This window comes from Bombus affinis, chromosome 7 (assembly GCF_024516045.1).
Source record: "Bombus affinis isolate iyBomAffi1 chromosome 7, iyBomAffi1.2, whole genome shotgun sequence".
NCBI classification, from domain to species: Eukaryota; Metazoa; Arthropoda; class Insecta; order Hymenoptera; family Apidae; genus Bombus; species Bombus affinis.
Genome location: NC_066350.1, coordinates 10,584,760 through 10,602,538, shown reverse-complemented (window position 1 = coordinate 10,602,538; position 17,779 = coordinate 10,584,760). Strand labels below are relative to the sequence as shown.

The 17,779-nt window shown below is 40.1% G+C and overlaps 1 protein-coding gene across 4 annotated transcripts in view; it reads left to right on the top strand.

Moving 5' to 3' along the window:
- The window catches only part of LOC126918994 (calmodulin-like), a 76,288-nt gene that overhangs the window by 40,869 nt on the left and 17,640 nt on the right, over positions 1–17,779 (top strand). For all 4 annotated transcript variants that reach the window (XM_050727665.1, XM_050727666.1, XM_050727667.1 and 1 more), the window contains exon 4: positions 9,400–9,515. In XM_050727665.1, coding sequence (XP_050583622.1) covers positions 9,400–9,515 — 116 coding nt within the window. The remainder of the gene's footprint in view (positions 1–9,399; positions 9,516–17,779) is intronic.

Sequence of the window (17,779 nt, the reverse complement as noted above, 5' to 3'; positions counted from 1 at the left end):
TGCACCACTCCCGCACGTAAATCGTTCCGCTGTTGTTACGATCCTGTGGTTATAGTTTACGAACGTGAAACAAATAGGGATAGCCAGGTGGATTCGTGGATGAAGGTGATAACCGAACCACCGGCGAATGTCGCAAGTTTCGTTCGTTCGTGTAACCACGTTGGCCCACTTACAACCTTTCTGCCCAACGGCATCGCCTTAATTGCGGGTAATTTTCGAGAAGTGTTCTCTCGTCCAACAATGGGGAGAATGTTCGTGAGTGGAGCCTCTTTATTAAGCTAAATCCATTTCTCTCTCCCCGAGAACCCCTTCCCATCGTTACATACTTTTACCCCTTTTCCTTCGTCTATATCGCCACAAAAGCGGCAGACGGTCGTTCCGTTTGCTCGTTCTTATTTCGAAGCGTGTGGCTTGAAATTATTCCCGGCATATCCGATCCAACCTTCCTATCTTTCCGATGTCTAATCACGAGATTCGTTGAAACTTAAGGACCAAATCGGGGACCGTATCGCGAACGAAATCTTGTCAGCCTCCTCCATACTTCTTTATCTTTTTAAAAGAGACGGGATGGTGGAAGATATCTCGAACGGATAAGACGCAAATTTTCGGTGAAAATTAAACCGCGCTAGATGTTGTTTATGTCGATTGCTTCGTTAAGTGAACCGAGGCGAGGTTGAAGCAATGGAAGCAGATATTGGTTTCCGCGCCAAGGAGCGATGCTCTCGAGTTTGCCGTACTTTTTCGCCACAATACACAGGGTTCATATAAGAGTATCGGGACCTGTTGCTGATTCCTCCATCGCCAAAAAGAAAATTTCTTTTATCGCAATGCAATTGATCCTTCGCTTTACGATCGTGCTTTGTCGCGGTACTAAAAAGCACAAATTTCACACTGAAACTGGCACAGTGATCGAACCGATCAACTCGTTGATCAATTCTTCGTAGAAATTTTATAGATTTACGGTGGTGTATGATTTTTGGAAAGTTTGCTTTTGTACAAATGTGTACGTTATTTCGTCCCTTTCTTTTTCGCTTCTTCGGTAGAAATACAGGCGCTTCTTTGTGCTTTAGTCGTTGTTAATTTCGATGTTATAAACTTCCGATCTGAATGGTACATTGAAATTCCAAGTAATGTAGCAATGGCCACAATCTCGCGCGAGAAGCCTTTATTCAAATGGAATCTGTGTTTCGCGGAATTACTTGTACGTCTAAACAAACAACGACGGCTCATTTCCCATGACGAATCCGAAAGCTGTCGTCGTCAATTGCGAGTCGTGTTTATGGCGCGTAAAATTTTCTCTCTCTATGTAACGTCTATCGTCGCGCGGCAGGTAGTTCGTTATACGTCGACGAACGGCTTGTTCGTGAAAGATTTTATCTCGTTGACAGGGTTTTTATTAACTATACGACCCGTTGGAAATAACGAAACGCGAGCGAACTCCTATAATTTACAGCGTTATGGATATCAAGAATCATTTAACTTCTCAACACTGATAACCAGATTTCATAACATCCAGATCACATAGATACACGTTATTTACCTTTAAATATCTTCATTCCTTCGTTTGAAATCTTAGTCGCCGACGCAAGTCCATACTCTGCCTCTTTAGTTTCTATTTGCAGTCGTTGCAACACGTCCTTTACTTCGTTTTCTTATCGTTTGCTTACTTGTCGCAGACTTACTTAATAGTTTGCGACTTTTTAACAGTTTTCTTCTGTCAGCTTCAGCGCGACTCGTGATTACAAGTCGGTCTACTTTAACCGTTGTAGTTTCTTCAAATAATGTATTGAAAAGATTAATTGGACTGGTTTTGCAGTTTATAAATAATAATAAAAATACTCGTATTATCTTTATTTTGCTTGCGTTACTTGAACGTGTTTCTATTGTTTCTTTCATCGCTTATACACGTTTCATCTTCCTCGTTAATATCCCACATTTCACGGACGTTCCCTCTAATCGACAGGTTCATGTAATTCTCGCGTCGAATATCGTAACGGGAGTGAAGAACTCCGTTCGTGAACGTCATCCGCGCCGAATCAACGCCTGGTTTACCTGGTGAACTTTCGGACGTTCGCGGGGTGACGCGATCTCGAAGAAGCCAACGGGAGTCGTAAATTCCCGTTACGATTTGACTAATCGACGCCACGAACCGTTCGATCCCTTATTTTTTCTAGAATAATCAGGGTAGTTGATTAAATATACGGTCAGACAATGAAGGACGTCGCACGGACCATATTACGCGACGTAACACCTGGCTTCACGCGAAACCTCGGCAGGGTCGCTTCGAATTTCGATACTAAAACCTCGTAGCATGTACGAGTAATTAGAAATACGGATCTGCTGACGGCCCGCGACACGAAACCATTGCGCGCGTCTACGTCTAGTCGGGCTCGTTTCATCGTAGATGCATCTCATCTCGATGAATACGTTCGCCTGTGTGCATCATACAGCATTGAATAAAGAGAAAACAGAAAAAAAAGAATGGAGGAGAGAGGAAAAATATTCCTATGCGCGCAGATACATCGGCGACGGGACAAAACGGAAAGAAAAGCCGAGAGAAAAAATATCGCAAGATACTCCGACGATAGAACGCTCATGTAATCGCCCTGATGCGACATCCACCGCGCCATTGAATGCACCCACTCCTCTACGAACACGAGGAATCGTTCTTTCCAACTTAGTCGGGCCAACCAGACCATTCGTATGGATGGTTCGCGCCACATCGAATGTCAATCGTCACGTTGCGGTACTTCATGTTGCGTGGTCGCGAGTTGCGGTTTAGTTGCTGTACAAACGGGTAACAGGATGATTCTATGCTGTTGACTAAACGACTATAGCTTCCATGGTTTAACAATGTTTTCTATATGTAAAACTTAATAGATGCACTCTTTCTTGTAAAGGGGAAATTGGTAATTTAGTTAATTAAAGTCAAATTAATGTGCGACGCACAGTGTTTTAAAACAGTTACCTGGCCACGAAAATGTATACTTTTGATCATCTTCTATTCCTCAATTTTTCGTTTCTTTAAGTCTCTATATGCTTAAGGATCCTCAATTAAGATGCTATTTAGCTACGATGATCATGTAAATGGGCAACTAAATACCATTACCAGTAGATGTTTCTTTTTTCTAAAAGAGACAGTGTTTACTGTAAATTGTTTTATTAGGTTGTCCGAAAAGTTTCTTTTGTTTTATGAGGAAATAATAGACGTACAACGTCTTTTGTTTTATATTATTTTGTCGAATTACGTACGATCCATTTTGTTCTGTTGAGATAAACACCGTGACATTTCACGTTTGTATGACGATGCACTGTTGTAAAAAACACGTTTGCGAAAGAAAGACACTTTTCGCACAACCTAATGCATCTCCATTTTCATGTTTCTAATAGTCGGGTCGCATGCCACGCGTATATTCCATCGTTAAAACCATAATCCCGTCAAATCCTAAAGCGTCCCCGCTGCGAAATCGCAACAACGGCGCATTATCCGTGTGTACCTAGCCTTAGTCGGGACAACTAGATTACTCGTATGAATGACTCGTGGAACGTCGAACGTCGATCGAATGGCACGTCGCATCGCGTCCTGATATTTGGCTTTTCGTATGGAGGTTCCGACAGGTCGATCGGTGACGGCCAAAACGAGTCACTGCTACCTGTAACTCGAAGACAGGTTTTCGCCGACTGGAACATTATTCATCGACGGAACAGTTTTACCGCGAGAAAGTTGGAGAAACGGGGCGTAAATTGATTTTTGCAAGCCAGTGGTGTTGTCGGCTACCGCGCGGGCCTCTGACTTTCGCGGGAGCCAGCGGATGTGAAAAATTGACTGAAGCCTCCACGGGTTGTTCTATAAATCGTAGTTAGGGATAAAGTAATTGGACCGAGGGATTGAAAACAAAAGCTTCAGGTACCTTTGCTCGATTTAACACTTTGATTTATTCGTAGTCGTATTGTGCTTATTTCAACACGGTTTTGGTTGTTCGGTATCCACCTGAAAACTGTAGGTCCCTCGTGGTCAGCTCATCGTTACATGTTCGGCGTCTAAACACCGAGACATTAGTTAAAGTGCTTTAAAGTACTGCGGATAACAAAGACTTTTTAGTCTTAGACTATTAGAGCCTTGTACAGGAGTATGATTACGACAATGATTATCTCAAAAATAACTGCTTGTTAGCAGTCTTCTCTAACAAGAGCGAGAATATACGTGTGAGTTGTTTTAATACAATAGTAGCGCTAATGATCTTGGCAATCGACGCGACTTCAAATAATAATAAAAAAAGCTTCAGGTTCGGATTTTAGTTTATCTTTTAAATTCGATTTACGAGTTAGCTTATAGTTATCAAAGTTTTACGTGATACAGCATCCAGATATATCAGGTTTAGCTATTATGTTATTACGTTAAGCGCTGCGAATATTTTTAAACAAATTGCGCGTTGTTCCAGTGGAAATTGATTGTTGAGAAATTAGTATCTAATTGCAAGTATACTATTCGTCTGTGGTCTATTCTAGAACAGCGTGTGTGTAGAATGGTAGATCAAAAGTTAGTCGAAGTTCATTTTAAAAATAGGCTTTAGGTTGCGATCGATCCACTTCAACGAAGTGTTAATTAAAATTCGTGACGTCTGCCGTGTTTGCAGAACGAGACTTCACGTTAGCTTCGTGTTAGCCTCTCGTGCTTCATACATATTTTTACAAAAATGCAATTCAATCATACGCAATTAATATCGAGACACCAGCAATTCTTTCTTCTATGCATGAAATTGATTTTAATACTCGAAACGTTTTTTATAAAAATTCCTCAATGTTTAAAATACAATTAATACCACGTTTTATTAAAAACGTACAACAGTGTCCTGGAATTTTCTATGTCGATGTTGCACCACTAACCTTGTTCCCGCATTTAAATATCGCTGCAACTTGCTATTTCATTAGCACTCGAAGTACGTGTCAGGAAATCAGTTACGATTAAAAACGATTTGTTCGATAGCTTCTCGATCAATGAATCGCCACCTATACGCGTATATACAACGTTTCAAATTCACCGTTACTTTTCTCCACGATATCTGAATCTGTTTGTGTAACTGCATATGCGAAAATGGCCAACATCTATCACCGTATTTGCCGACGTTCGAAATTTACGACAAAAAAAAAAAAAAAAAAAAAAAAAAATTGAGAAGATTAAAATGTTACATAAAATTGGAAACGCAACTACTACGATATAACGTGGCTTCCGCGAGACAGTTTCGTTTTCGGTAATACGAGTCTGGTTTTAAACCGAATCGTCGATAACGATTCGCCACTCTGATTTGTAAAACGATTGTAAATGGAACAGTGATTCCACGAGGTCCAGTAAATAACGAAGCCTTGCACGACTATTTCACGTACATATTCCATTTCAAACGGCTATTTGATACACAAACAAAAGTGGCGTGTTTCGTCACAGGGGTATATTAGGTTCCGTGATCTCCCTCTGTCCATCTTTGACTCCATTTTCCGGGGGAAATATCGATACGACGTTTGACTCGATGATCATTACTATTTATTTCACACGACACATGTTACGCTCGTTATTTGCTTTTTCGCGAACGAAAAATAAAAATATATTTTATGTATATCGATATAATCGTAAAATATCATTGTAAAAATGAGGTGGAAAAACATCTCCCCGGAATCTTGATTTCACGAGTACGCCTTTATTTATAGGGATATGGTTGAATAACATTCTTCACGGTTCACGGTTAAAACGAATTGGATGACCGCGGAGGATGCAACCAAGGTTCAATTCCATTCGTTCATCTTTTACGTTTTTCTCGTGATCCGAGGGGAACATCGTTCAACAAATCCTGGCTTATTTAGACCCCGATCTATTTCTTCGTTTATGTTTGCATGCCGTATTCCACTTCTGTCGAACGCACGACGAATTTAAATTTGCCGTTTCTGCATCTGTAACGAGCAATCCCCTGGGTTGCTGTCACAAGCTCTATAAAATATTCCGCTACTCTTTTTTCCCCTTTCTGCTCGCCCTTTATGACACGTTTATTCGCGCGCAATTATTCACAAGTTTAGCGGTGTTTACGAATTACGAAAAATCCGTGGATAGGGAGCGATCGAAAGCCCTTCTATTCGTCGCTTTAACGCAAACAAACGAAAATAACTCTTCCTCCCGAATGCCAACGGTACTCCGCGATATAGAGTGAAGTATCGTTTCGAGAGGGATTGTAAAATGTACCAACAACCAACCGTTTGCTTTTTCGATGGCAAGAATTTCACGATACAATTTATTCCGAGAGGCGGATGAAAGTCACGAAACAGACTCGGCTAATTTTCGAGAAGAGCGTCCGTTTCCCGTTTGTGTTTCTCGCCACGCTCATTGTCGATGAAGTCGCTAACTTACGACGGTGCTCCCTGCTCAAGATGCGTCAAGAGATTGCAAAGTGGCGGCACGGTTACTCTGGTTACGTCAACCGCGCGTCCCTGGAATTTACCATCTGATGTCCGGATAGGTAAACCAAGAGCACTTCGCGTGAACAGTGTCTGTATGTATCTTGCGTTTACGTGTCTCTCCGCGCTTGCGTTTACGTGTAAGTATACTATAGTATATACAGAGGCGGAACAAACGGAGCGCCAAGGCGAGCGGTTAAGCGTGACGCAGTTGCGCGAGTGCAAAGGTAACAGAGGTTCCTCTACTGCCAGACTATTAGCGTATCTAGACAGACTGCATCGCGTGTTTGTTGGCCTTTTGCGCAACGCCCTGCTTGCAAGGCGAGCACGCGTTAATTCGTCGTAACAATATACTAATTAAAACTTGGGCATCCGCTTGAATAGCACGATCGTTTACGCTGTACAATCTACGGCAACTATTTCACACGTCGAGGTTGTTTCTCGATCTCGACACGTTCCCCGATTCTGTATGACTCACGTAATTTTTAAACGCAAGAAGCTATTTTATTTTACAGATTTTTACAAACATTTCAATGATTTTGACAAATTTTACAAATGTATCACTGGTAGAAATATTCGTTTATTATCGATTAACGGGCTACAGTCCAATTATATGTATGCACTACATGCCAGTCATATAAACAACGTATAAAAGTACAAACACAATGTCGAATCGCCATCTGCATCGCGAGCTTACACAAGGAACATTTTAACGAAGAGATATTTCCGGCGAAAAAGTCCAGGCACTCGGCAAAGTGGTTAGCATATACAAATAACGTACAATTAGCAAATTAAGAATACACGGTACACAAATCCAAGCTGTTGAACGTACATTGTTAACATAAAAAATATTGCTTCTCCTCCTATTTTTAGAAGGTACGCGGATATTATTCACGCCAAGGAATGGAAAATCAACATCAGTGGTTAAGGTTTGTTTTTTTCAAGAAACATCACGTCACGTATCTTCCTTTCATCTGCAAGCGATGTCGTATTAAGCGTACCAAGATCGTTCTCATAATTATACTTAACAATATTATATCGTCGAAAATTCTTTTTAAATTACGTATATCGTTGGGCATTTCAAGTACAATTGGAATGTAGCTTCGCGATATTGTCGTTCATTGTCCGTTATCAAAGCAGGTTTCATTGTTCTCATCTTTTTCTCTACACACGCTGTTATACAGTTATGTAGTTTTTAGATAGATTTTTTGTTTAATTGAAATAGGTTACTCGGAAATTGATAAGCCGTTCGAACGTCCGACTCCCACTCAAATTTTCGACCGATAATCCAATTTGTCGACAGAAAAAAAAAAAAGAAAACGAAGGAAAAGCGCGTTCGAATAATTCTTCACGCCCGGGCGTTTAATCGCTCGAACAAATGAACGTTGCTTATCTCTGTACACGTACGCGATAACACGACGTGCATAAGTTCACGTGGACACGAGGCTGATAATATTAGACACGTGATTGTGCACGTTTTATGTGTAGACGCGTTCGAAATCCGGCGGATTTTAGAAACATAATCGCGCGTAAATCGCCCGGAATAATATTTCGACCGTCTCAGGAGGACGAGAAATCCTGTAACGTCACAGAAAATTGCCGAGTTTCGAAAACACGACAGCTTTACTCGGAGAAGACACGTACGAGTTTTATAGGTTGCGTTTTGCCGTATCTTCGACTTTTCCAACGGATACGCTTCCGTGCAGATAGCGCTGCGCCCATGTTTTACTTGACATCCTTTACAAGTGGATACGTGCACGAAATTCAACGCGATTATTCCATTTAAAAAGCTGCTTTAAATACGATTTACCGGATGGCATAATTAACAGTGAATAACAATAATAAAGGAAGGTTGTCTGACGTTCTTGATTAAGTAAAATTTTCGTGTAATTTTTATGGAATTCCTATAATTTAGTTTCTGCGCGATTCTATGCAACTCGTGCAATTTTTAAACGCACGACAAATTATTTAATCCTTCGCCGTCTAATGTAGCGCCGATAGAAATATTGTACCATGGAAAATGCTTGCCATGAACGAAGAATGAACAATTTCAATACACAAAATAATTCGCCGCCAATCACCGGAAGCTCGAAACAATAGTCAATATACAGTCTGTACACACTAGTCGTTTGTTTGATCGAGGGGAAGTGGCAAGAAGGTGCTTTTCTATCCGAGACTGTGGTTATTTATTTAAAGATGAAGGATACGACCAGAATGTTAGCTTTCGATGGTCTCCCGTCATGGAAAATTGTCACACTATTGAAAGCTCTCGGTGGGTTCTCGTGTATTTTCGTCGGTGCTTTCTCGAACGTGTTTCCCACGGGAATTATCACCGAGAGAATTTATATAGTTGCTTAACCACGAAATTCTTCTTCCTTCGTATATTTTGTCTACTGTTCCATATTTTACACGCGGTTGCACGATCGCGACAAAATAGGCGGCCAGGGAAGGGGAGATAGAAAAAGATGCAGATAATGGAAAACGCGATTTTCAACGCGATGGGAATGCGAAAAGCGTGGAAAGCAGCTTTCGTACAAGAACGTCGAGCTTACATCCGAGTCGCCAAGTTTGTTAATCCGTCGATGTCGCGGCTTATGTCTTCTCATACTTTGCAACGTTCTTTTCATTCTCTGTACGAGAGTTTCTTTTCGAGTGGTAGTTTTGAAGTAAACTGAATCGGAATTGCGACTGTAAAAGGCGGGAATGATAAAATCTTTCTTTTGCACGGGTGAGAGATTGTATCTAGACAGGATGAATAGCGTGTACGCTGTAGAGCCTCATTTTTTTTCTTTTAAATAGTTGTAACAGAAAAACGAAAAATGGAGAAATTCCAGTAGAACGGCGTTTGAGAATAAATGGTAGCCATGTTGCTGGCTGACGCCGAAAAAAAATTCTCTAAAAAAAGAATCAGACGATGTTGGTGTACATGATGCGTTCGTTTTGTTTTTGTCATTTTAGGAGATGGAAATGTCAGCTTCGAAGAGTTCGTGGAAATCGTGAGCAACATAGGTGCGAGCGAAACCGCTCCTACCGATCAGGATCAGGAAGAGCAGGAGCTGAGGGATGCGTTTCGGGTACGTTTGCCTTTTATCTTTTTCCCTTTGTTCCTTGGAATCTCCACTCCACGCTGTTTCAACGTGATTGCCAGCATGGAAAACACGGTACAGATACGATTTCACTGAACGACCAACCAGTTTCATTTAACTATTTAACAATCGCTTGATATCGTTTTGAGTGTACCCGCCGCGTTCTCCACACGGCCAATCTGCAATGGATCGTTTCAAAGTGTTCTGACAGCGTGAATTTTCCTATTGAAATTATACAGAGTCACGGGAGTTAACGAACAGTGATGGAAATCGATAGATTAATCTGCGTGTTCATAGCGAAGTGTCAAGGGAATAGATTTATTAGTCGAGCACGAAGGTGTGAGATAATGTTAATCGTAACGATAGACTGGTTGATAATTATTTTGAACTGTGATGAGAATTAGCGGGAAAAGATAAGAAATTGAAAATTTGGGAAAATTCAAATTCAAATAATCGAGAATAAAAAAATGTGAAAATCCAAAAGATCGAAGGTTGGAGAATTTAAAGATTTAAAGATATTTAAACGCAAAATCTCACGCGTTCAAATGTACGATATCAAGCGAAATAATTAAAACTTGTTAGGTTTCCGATGCTGAAACTAGAATGATCACGTACAAGAGCAAGGAAATCGATTTATGTACGAATTACACGATCGACTCCGGGTCTTTGCCAGTGAACGAGATACGTACGGATTCGAGTCTCGTGTTTGCTGGCGCTGAAATTTTCGGTACACGTCCGCTCGGACAAGATATGTATAAAGCAGCAATGATGTCAGTAGTTTACATTTCCATGCGCATATATGTACCATAACGTAGTGTCTCTACGTGAAAAGTAGCAGGTCCCTTAGGAAATGTAAATCCTTGCAAGAAGAAAATCATGGGAACAGCTTCAGGCACGAAATCGTGCTCGATGCTGACACCGGTCTGTTGTTTTCCGGTAAAGTAACGTCAATGTGACTAGTTTCTAAGAGAGTCGAAGCGTAAATCCGTTTAACGTTATCGAATCACGAGTTCCTCATTTTCTCCTTATCGAACGATATCGTTCTCTTCTATCTATCTTCCATTTATCATAAATTTATTCGGAACTAAGAGAGTTAACGATAACGATGCAACGATACGCGACGATCTGTCGAAGGAATCGTCCTCGAAAGAAAAGCAGAATTGTCGCATCCGTCGAAAATCTCCACTTTCTATTTCACTTACATGGAATTGAATCTATCGAGAGGAAGGATAAAAAACACGACGATTGAAACAGTTAAGTCGATCGCGACATCGAGGACGCGGCCCTTTGTTCCCGTAGAACGACGACGCGGTTTGCGTTCAACTGGTCCGTCAAGCGTATCGTACCTATGCTTCAATACAAACGTTAATAATAATTGTCAGATAACGAGTAACGAACGACAGATTTCGTTCCAAGGCACAAAGCTTTTGCGCGCAGCAACTGCAGAAGTGTTCTACAAAGAAGCCGCGTCCGTGTCGTTCCGTCCTGTTCTGACCAATTCCAATTAATTCTCGCACGCGCGCCACGAATTTGTCCGACGAACGCGCAACCGACTACCTTTGTTCGAATGACATCGAATATACCACGCGTAGGCGGCTGCCATTTTTGGAATGTATCTTCTTTGGAAGAACGTTTCTATGTTACGAATGAGTTAGTTTGGTAGAGTAGTTTCGGCTAATGCTTCAAATTTTCCGCAAGCTGACCGTCCTAGTTAGCTTAATCGTTGCATCATTAACTACAGAGACGAGACTAGGAATTTATTGATCGTTGGATAATTGAATTATCAAGCTATCGAAGCGATCCACTGACAAATAGCAGATTTTACTTTGTGCCAACGGGTCCGCGAATATCTCAAAAGGTTCAAGCAATTAGTTCCAACGAACGAATCTTTGACTCTCGTTTGATCGCGAAAGACGTCCGAAGAAACGGGATAGCAAATGCTTCTTTGGTGTTCACGATGCTTCTCGCGAGACGGACGAGACACTCGCTTTCGTGTTTTATATCCTTTGAAAAGCATCGCGACATGTCGGCGATTTTAAGCTGCCATGCAGCGATGCCCATTAAGTGGAAGTTTTTCATTCGACGGAAGAAATTAGATTCGTCGATGTCGCGTGGCATTTGCACGAGACACCGCACCGCTTTATTACTCTGAGACGCTTGTTTCCTCGCGGGTTTCTTTTTTCCAAACGATAATCGTATCTTTATCGACTCCGCTTTGTATCGCTGTTTTTCTCGATGTTTGCGGAAGATCCTTCCCTTGTGCGGCAGAGTAAACGGTACACCGATAGGTTGTACTTAAACAACAATAATGCGACTGGATATTGTCATTCACGATCGTGGCTCTTAATAAACTGTGTAAAAGTAGAATAAAATATAGAAATAGGGAAGAAGAAACGGAAATATAAAGAATGACGCGATTCTCATCTAGCGAAGAAAAATAACAATTTTCACCAGCCTGTTCTTTCCCTGTGCGAGTTTCTAAGGCTCTCTCGTTTCTTGGACCATGCAAACGTTTGCAACCTGTTCGTCGGTGATTCAGAACGAGCATATATTCTCCTCAATGTCCAGATTTGAATCAAACGAAGAAATTTCAATCCGATGAATCCACATTTGCGAAAAGAAACGAGCGTTCCCCGAAATAGCGTTAATAACGGAACGACGACTGGAAAGGCGTCCATTTCCAAGTTCTAATTGATAAATTGAAGTCTAAACAAGTTTGTCTCGGCAACGAAGCCTCTTGGCTATTGCGCAATACGGAATGGCTCAAAGCGTCCAGCTTCGAGTAATTTAAAATTCCTTCGAATCTAAGTTTTCCCATTTGTGCCACGAAATCCATGAATTGTGTTCCTCAACGAGACCTCCTTTCGTTGACTTCGTAACGGGTTTCTTCTCTTTTCGCTAAACGGCGAACACAGGAGTAATTGAAGAAGAATTTCTCGCAGCTGAAACTACGTTGGGTCTGCTTCTCTTTTCGCCTCTCTCTGTGCACACTTTATAATAATTTCAGGTTACAGGGGGAATACTTGACGAGCTGGATAAAGCTCAAAAGCGGTCAGGATCAAAGAGGATAGTAGCCGGGTTAGAAAGTTCTTGGCCAGGAACGTGGCGGCCTCCGAATTCGAAGCGAGCGACACTGGTTGCAAGATTCAAGCTGAATCCTTCCGGATCATCATCGTTCTTCTCTGCCGCGAGAGAAGTTGGTCGCGCATCGACCGAATAAAGAAGGTGACAACGAGAAAACGAAGAAAGTTTCAGTCTCCTCCGCGCGTGACGTAATCAAACTCGGAGCGAACCAATGGGATTACCTTGGTCCTTGCAAATCCCCGTTTAACGTTTCGTACCGTGCACCCGCCTCGTTTGTCGTTATCTTAATGAAGAAAGCGTGTGCCACATTCGAATAGTTTTTTCGAGAGATTTTCCCAACAACATCTCGTTTCGAGGATATGTCGAACTTACGAGCTAGTTATTCTCATTTTCTCGATTGCACGGCTCACGAAAGTATCTGAACACTTATCACAGAAAACTTTCACGTATCATATGTATAAAATATATTAATATTTCGTTATCTACGTGAGATACAGTTGTCACGATTACACTGATAGAATTTGAGATCAGTTTGGAAAATATTCAGGTTTATTGATATAATTAATTTTATTTTATTTATTGGATAATTGGATAATCGACTATATAAATACCTCTGTGATCTCTATAAAATAAAAGATTGCACTAGATATCTTGCAGATTACAGATATCTTCTATGTGAATTTCCAGATTTATTCCAAACTTTAACAACATAACCGTATTAGTTGAATCTTATTACAGTGTTAATGAAATTAGCAAAAGAAAAAAAAAAATGAAAAAAGGTTTCAAATGTTTCCTGTAATACTGCTAGTACATTTGTGTAAGGTATTTATAAATGTTTGAATAACTTTGCGAGCTATTATATTTTTCTGATGTATTTTTCTCTTTCTAATATTTACTCCCTTGTTGATTGTTAAAACAACAGTTTTGCGAACATGTAACCGTTGTTTTTAGATGCGGTGCGGTGTATTACGCTGTATTATGACGCCTTAAGCGTTGCCATAATGGGATGTGTTTTTACAGGTAAAACTGTTTGAGATCTTGTATACTATAGGTTTGTAAGTTTGTTGAGGCATTGTTGATCGTTAGAATTGCAAAAGCAACAAGTTTCCGTGTATCGATTTTACAGTCCACAAAACTTCACTCTATCTAGTTGTTATCAATTTGTTACACAAACATTGTATTCTTGCTGCAGGCAGCCGCTACTACTTTCACGTGCCTATTTTTTCTTTTGTACCGTAGAGCTCCGTTTATCTAAACTTGATATAAATTCGTCAAGAGATAAACTGCAATAAAACTTGAGTTTATATAGTAGAAGTTTTCCGAGCTTCTCTATCTATGATATTTCGTTCATATAATAGAAATCCACCTTAGGAAATGTAATTTTAATCGGCAGAAGTTTACTTAATCAATTCGACGCTATGAATTTATATAAGAATTTCGAAAAACGATTCAAAATTATTTTTACCGCTTAAAGCTGTATTGCTTCAAAATAAATCTTCGATTTACGACATGTATCATTTATCATGCTCAAGCCAAAAGATATATCTCAAGCCTAAAAGCTATAATTTGTCATTCATATGTCTATAATATATGCTATAAGCGATGAATTCATAAAATTTCATGTTTTTCGCACTTTGACTGTCGAGTAATTTCGACAGCGTAGCGCATGCTTTATCGTAATAAGTAAGCAACGCGCGTAATAAACGCGCGTCGACAAAACATCTTAGCGTTGAAAGCGTTAAACGAGTAGTAACTAATATGTCATTTCGATATATATATATATATATATATATATATATATTTGAAATAAACGTACAAGTTCTACTGGCAAGAGTAGCATCTTTACGAGCCTATTTTACTCGGAGAAAATTAGATAACAACAATCGAAATACGACATAAAGATTTTCTCATGCAGCTGTCGCTTTTCATTTCGTTTCGCAGCCGAGAACGAGAGAGAAATTTCGTTCCGGTAATCTAGCGGATCTGAGACGCGAGATTTCGCAAGTTTTCCAGTTGCACGCTTAATGCCCTCTCGGAACGGGTCTGAGCTTATCTTGAGCGACAATGAGCAAGAATGCCGCGTGGTGTAACGACCTACTTTCATTTACGTATGTACGCGAAATTCAACGAGTACTCAGCGAAAAATCGGAGCCATTTTTTAACTGAAAATCTCGCGGAATCAAACGGTGATTAAACGTAGGTATGAAAAGATTATCCTTTTTGAGGCTAACTGAATCGAATAGAAGTTTTCTGCTGACCAGGGTGTAACAGGTTTGTCAGTTATCAACGGGGAAATTGATAAAGTCGAGGAGGAGGAATTATCGTCACCTTTGGAAAGCGAAACGCGCCAAGGATGGCGCTAATGGAACCGCCCTCGATCGATTTCCGTATTAAGATTCGCTTTCAATATCGAGGCCGCAAATAAACCTTCGACGGATGTGTCGATGAATAATTAAAGCGTCGAACGATTCGTCATACCGGGAGAAATAAACACGGAAGAGAAAGTGCACGATGTTCCTTCTTCGTGAAAAATAATCTAATCGAAGAAAACGTAACTGGAAGAAAATGCCAGCTACTCCAGTTACCAAGAATCTTTCGTCCGATGGTTAGCTAAAAGGTAGCTTTCAAGCTTCGAAAAAGTACTGCAACGAAAGCCGCAGCGAATCACTGGTCTTTCGTATAGTACAAAGGGAACGTCCATTAGTCCTTTCGGCGTAATACGATTCAATCTCGTGGCCATTTTTTTCGTTCGATTCTTTTGGATTGTTTAAATCCATCTCGTATACATCGCTGAATTCATGGAACAATTTACGGCTGGTCGTTCAATGAGTAGAATCGAATTCCCGGTGAATTTGATCGTAAAACAAAAACAAAGTGATTGCATAGAGCGAATACTATTGTATGGAATGTCTATATTGTTTTGTATCAAATGGGTTGGTTAGTTTCAATGCGAGTACCATCGAGGAAGTATATGATTTCGTCGACGTATCGTAGATAATTCGATTAAATTCTTCGAAGAAAAAATAAACTCTTTGATCATATGTAGTGTACGGTGGATTTGACGATCGTGGATACGCGATTTCGAGATGGAAATCATCGCGAATTAAGTAACCATTTAAATTAGATTCCCAATGAGCAATAATATCGTTAAACACACTAATTTGCAAACGTAGGGTTTCGTATATTTCGTCGTCGACAGTACTACGTGATTACTGTCAAATTCTGTTTGATTCTACGGATAGAAAATACATTGTTGGTTTATTATACAATTGGTTATACGGCTACAATAAGTGTGATAATTGCATTCTATGGAATTTGGGTTGCGTGGATTTTATACGACGCAAGGTGTGTACTACGTGACAATGTCGCACGGAAAGTATAGCACCAGGCGCATTTGTTAATTATGATTTTTATTTTCGTAAGAGATGCCGCGTCGTAACGAATTCTACAACATTTCACAAAATATACGATGAGTCATATGCATACGTATGCTGTGGAATAATACAAGGAATGCTGAAAAATCCCATTATTCATTCTACCGCTTTTTCCATTCTATAAAGAATTCTACCGGCAACTATGACAATTATTAAATTGTCAATCTGCTGTTTTCTTATCCTTCGTAACGTTATTTGATTATTAATTTAATTCACTTATCTTTTCACATTTACTATGTATACGACGAAATTAAATTATCTTCAAAGTTGATACAAGTTATACATATTTGTCTATATCATACAATTTGATCACCAACTGATCAACTTTTTATTTGCTCCTTGACAATTCAACGTCAGAAATATTTATTTGTGAAACAACTTAGAAATACTCTCCGGTATATGCTGAATTCAGAAATATTTTTCCATACCTACAAAGTATAATATATGTTAATTTAGATACAGAGGCAATGTTTAGAACGAATTACGTTTGTATGCACTTCGATGCACGCTAGAACGAGCTGATACTACAACGAATAAGCATCCAATTTGTACATTCTAGCGTATCCCGCTGAAACAACTTTTTATCACGAATTGCGTTTCCCTTGAAAACATAGATTCCCCGGACTATTCGTTGGAACATACGTTTCTCCAGCCAGGAGTCGATCGGTTCGCTATTCCGCTCCTTTTTTTTTTTTTCACCTGGTCTGACTCGTATGTACTCGAGTTCCAGAAGTCGATAACGTACTTTCGACACGTGATCGTACCTATTCGTCCTCATTTCCAGCGCAGCGATAATGTACCACCCACGCGCAGTTATCGTACATATTAGTTAGTTGAACGAGCTTAGCCACCTCAATACGCGTTCCGCCGAACTAACTTCGTCTTATGATGGCGGCTTTAAAGGCCGTTTGTCGTTCATCTTGCCGATGGCAAGATCTCCCGAGTCTCCGCGTTTCCATCGTTCCAACACGTTCCAGCCATAATTCCGAAATATATTTCGTGCAATTTGTCTCGCTTGTGAAGCGCGTGCAACGTGCAATTCGTAAACGAGAATTTAGTACGATTACAAGCATTTTAGTTGAAAAAATGGGAAACGAAAATTGTCACCTCCTGTGGGAGTATATTCGGTGAAATGGAGGAAACAAGTGTAAAATGGAGTAAAGCAGCCGCTTTTTTCTCAATTTGCGGTAACGAGGATTCGCAAATGCTTGTAATCTTCGGACATAGCGGCGCAAACAAAAGGAAAGAAAAATTGTTGAGAAAATACCTGGGAATTCATCGGTCGGTTGCGGCGAGCTTTGGATTCTTACCAGACACAGACTCGCCTTTATTTCCCGTTTACACGAGTTGTATGAAGACATAGCTCGTGTAATGCGAATCAACGTTGTCGGAAGTTTGTCTGCTTGTGATTGTTCCGCAAACACTAACTTGTTAACAGGGAAGAACAAGTTAAATTGTCACTTGGATCAGCACTCTCTTGGAGATATAATAATTCTGTTATTCAGAGATCCTTTTTTTTTTACGTTTTATTTGTCTTACAAATAAACGATGCTGTGTTTATATGTATTTGCAAGTATATAACAAATTGTCTTTATTAACTTTTAACTCCGTCATTGTGGAAGGTTCTAGTTGACTAGCAGGTTAAAAGTAAAGATCGTCACGAATTGATTCGCGATAATACAACGAGAGATTGTATCATCAAGTATCGGACGAATTAACTGTGCTTAGTTAGCT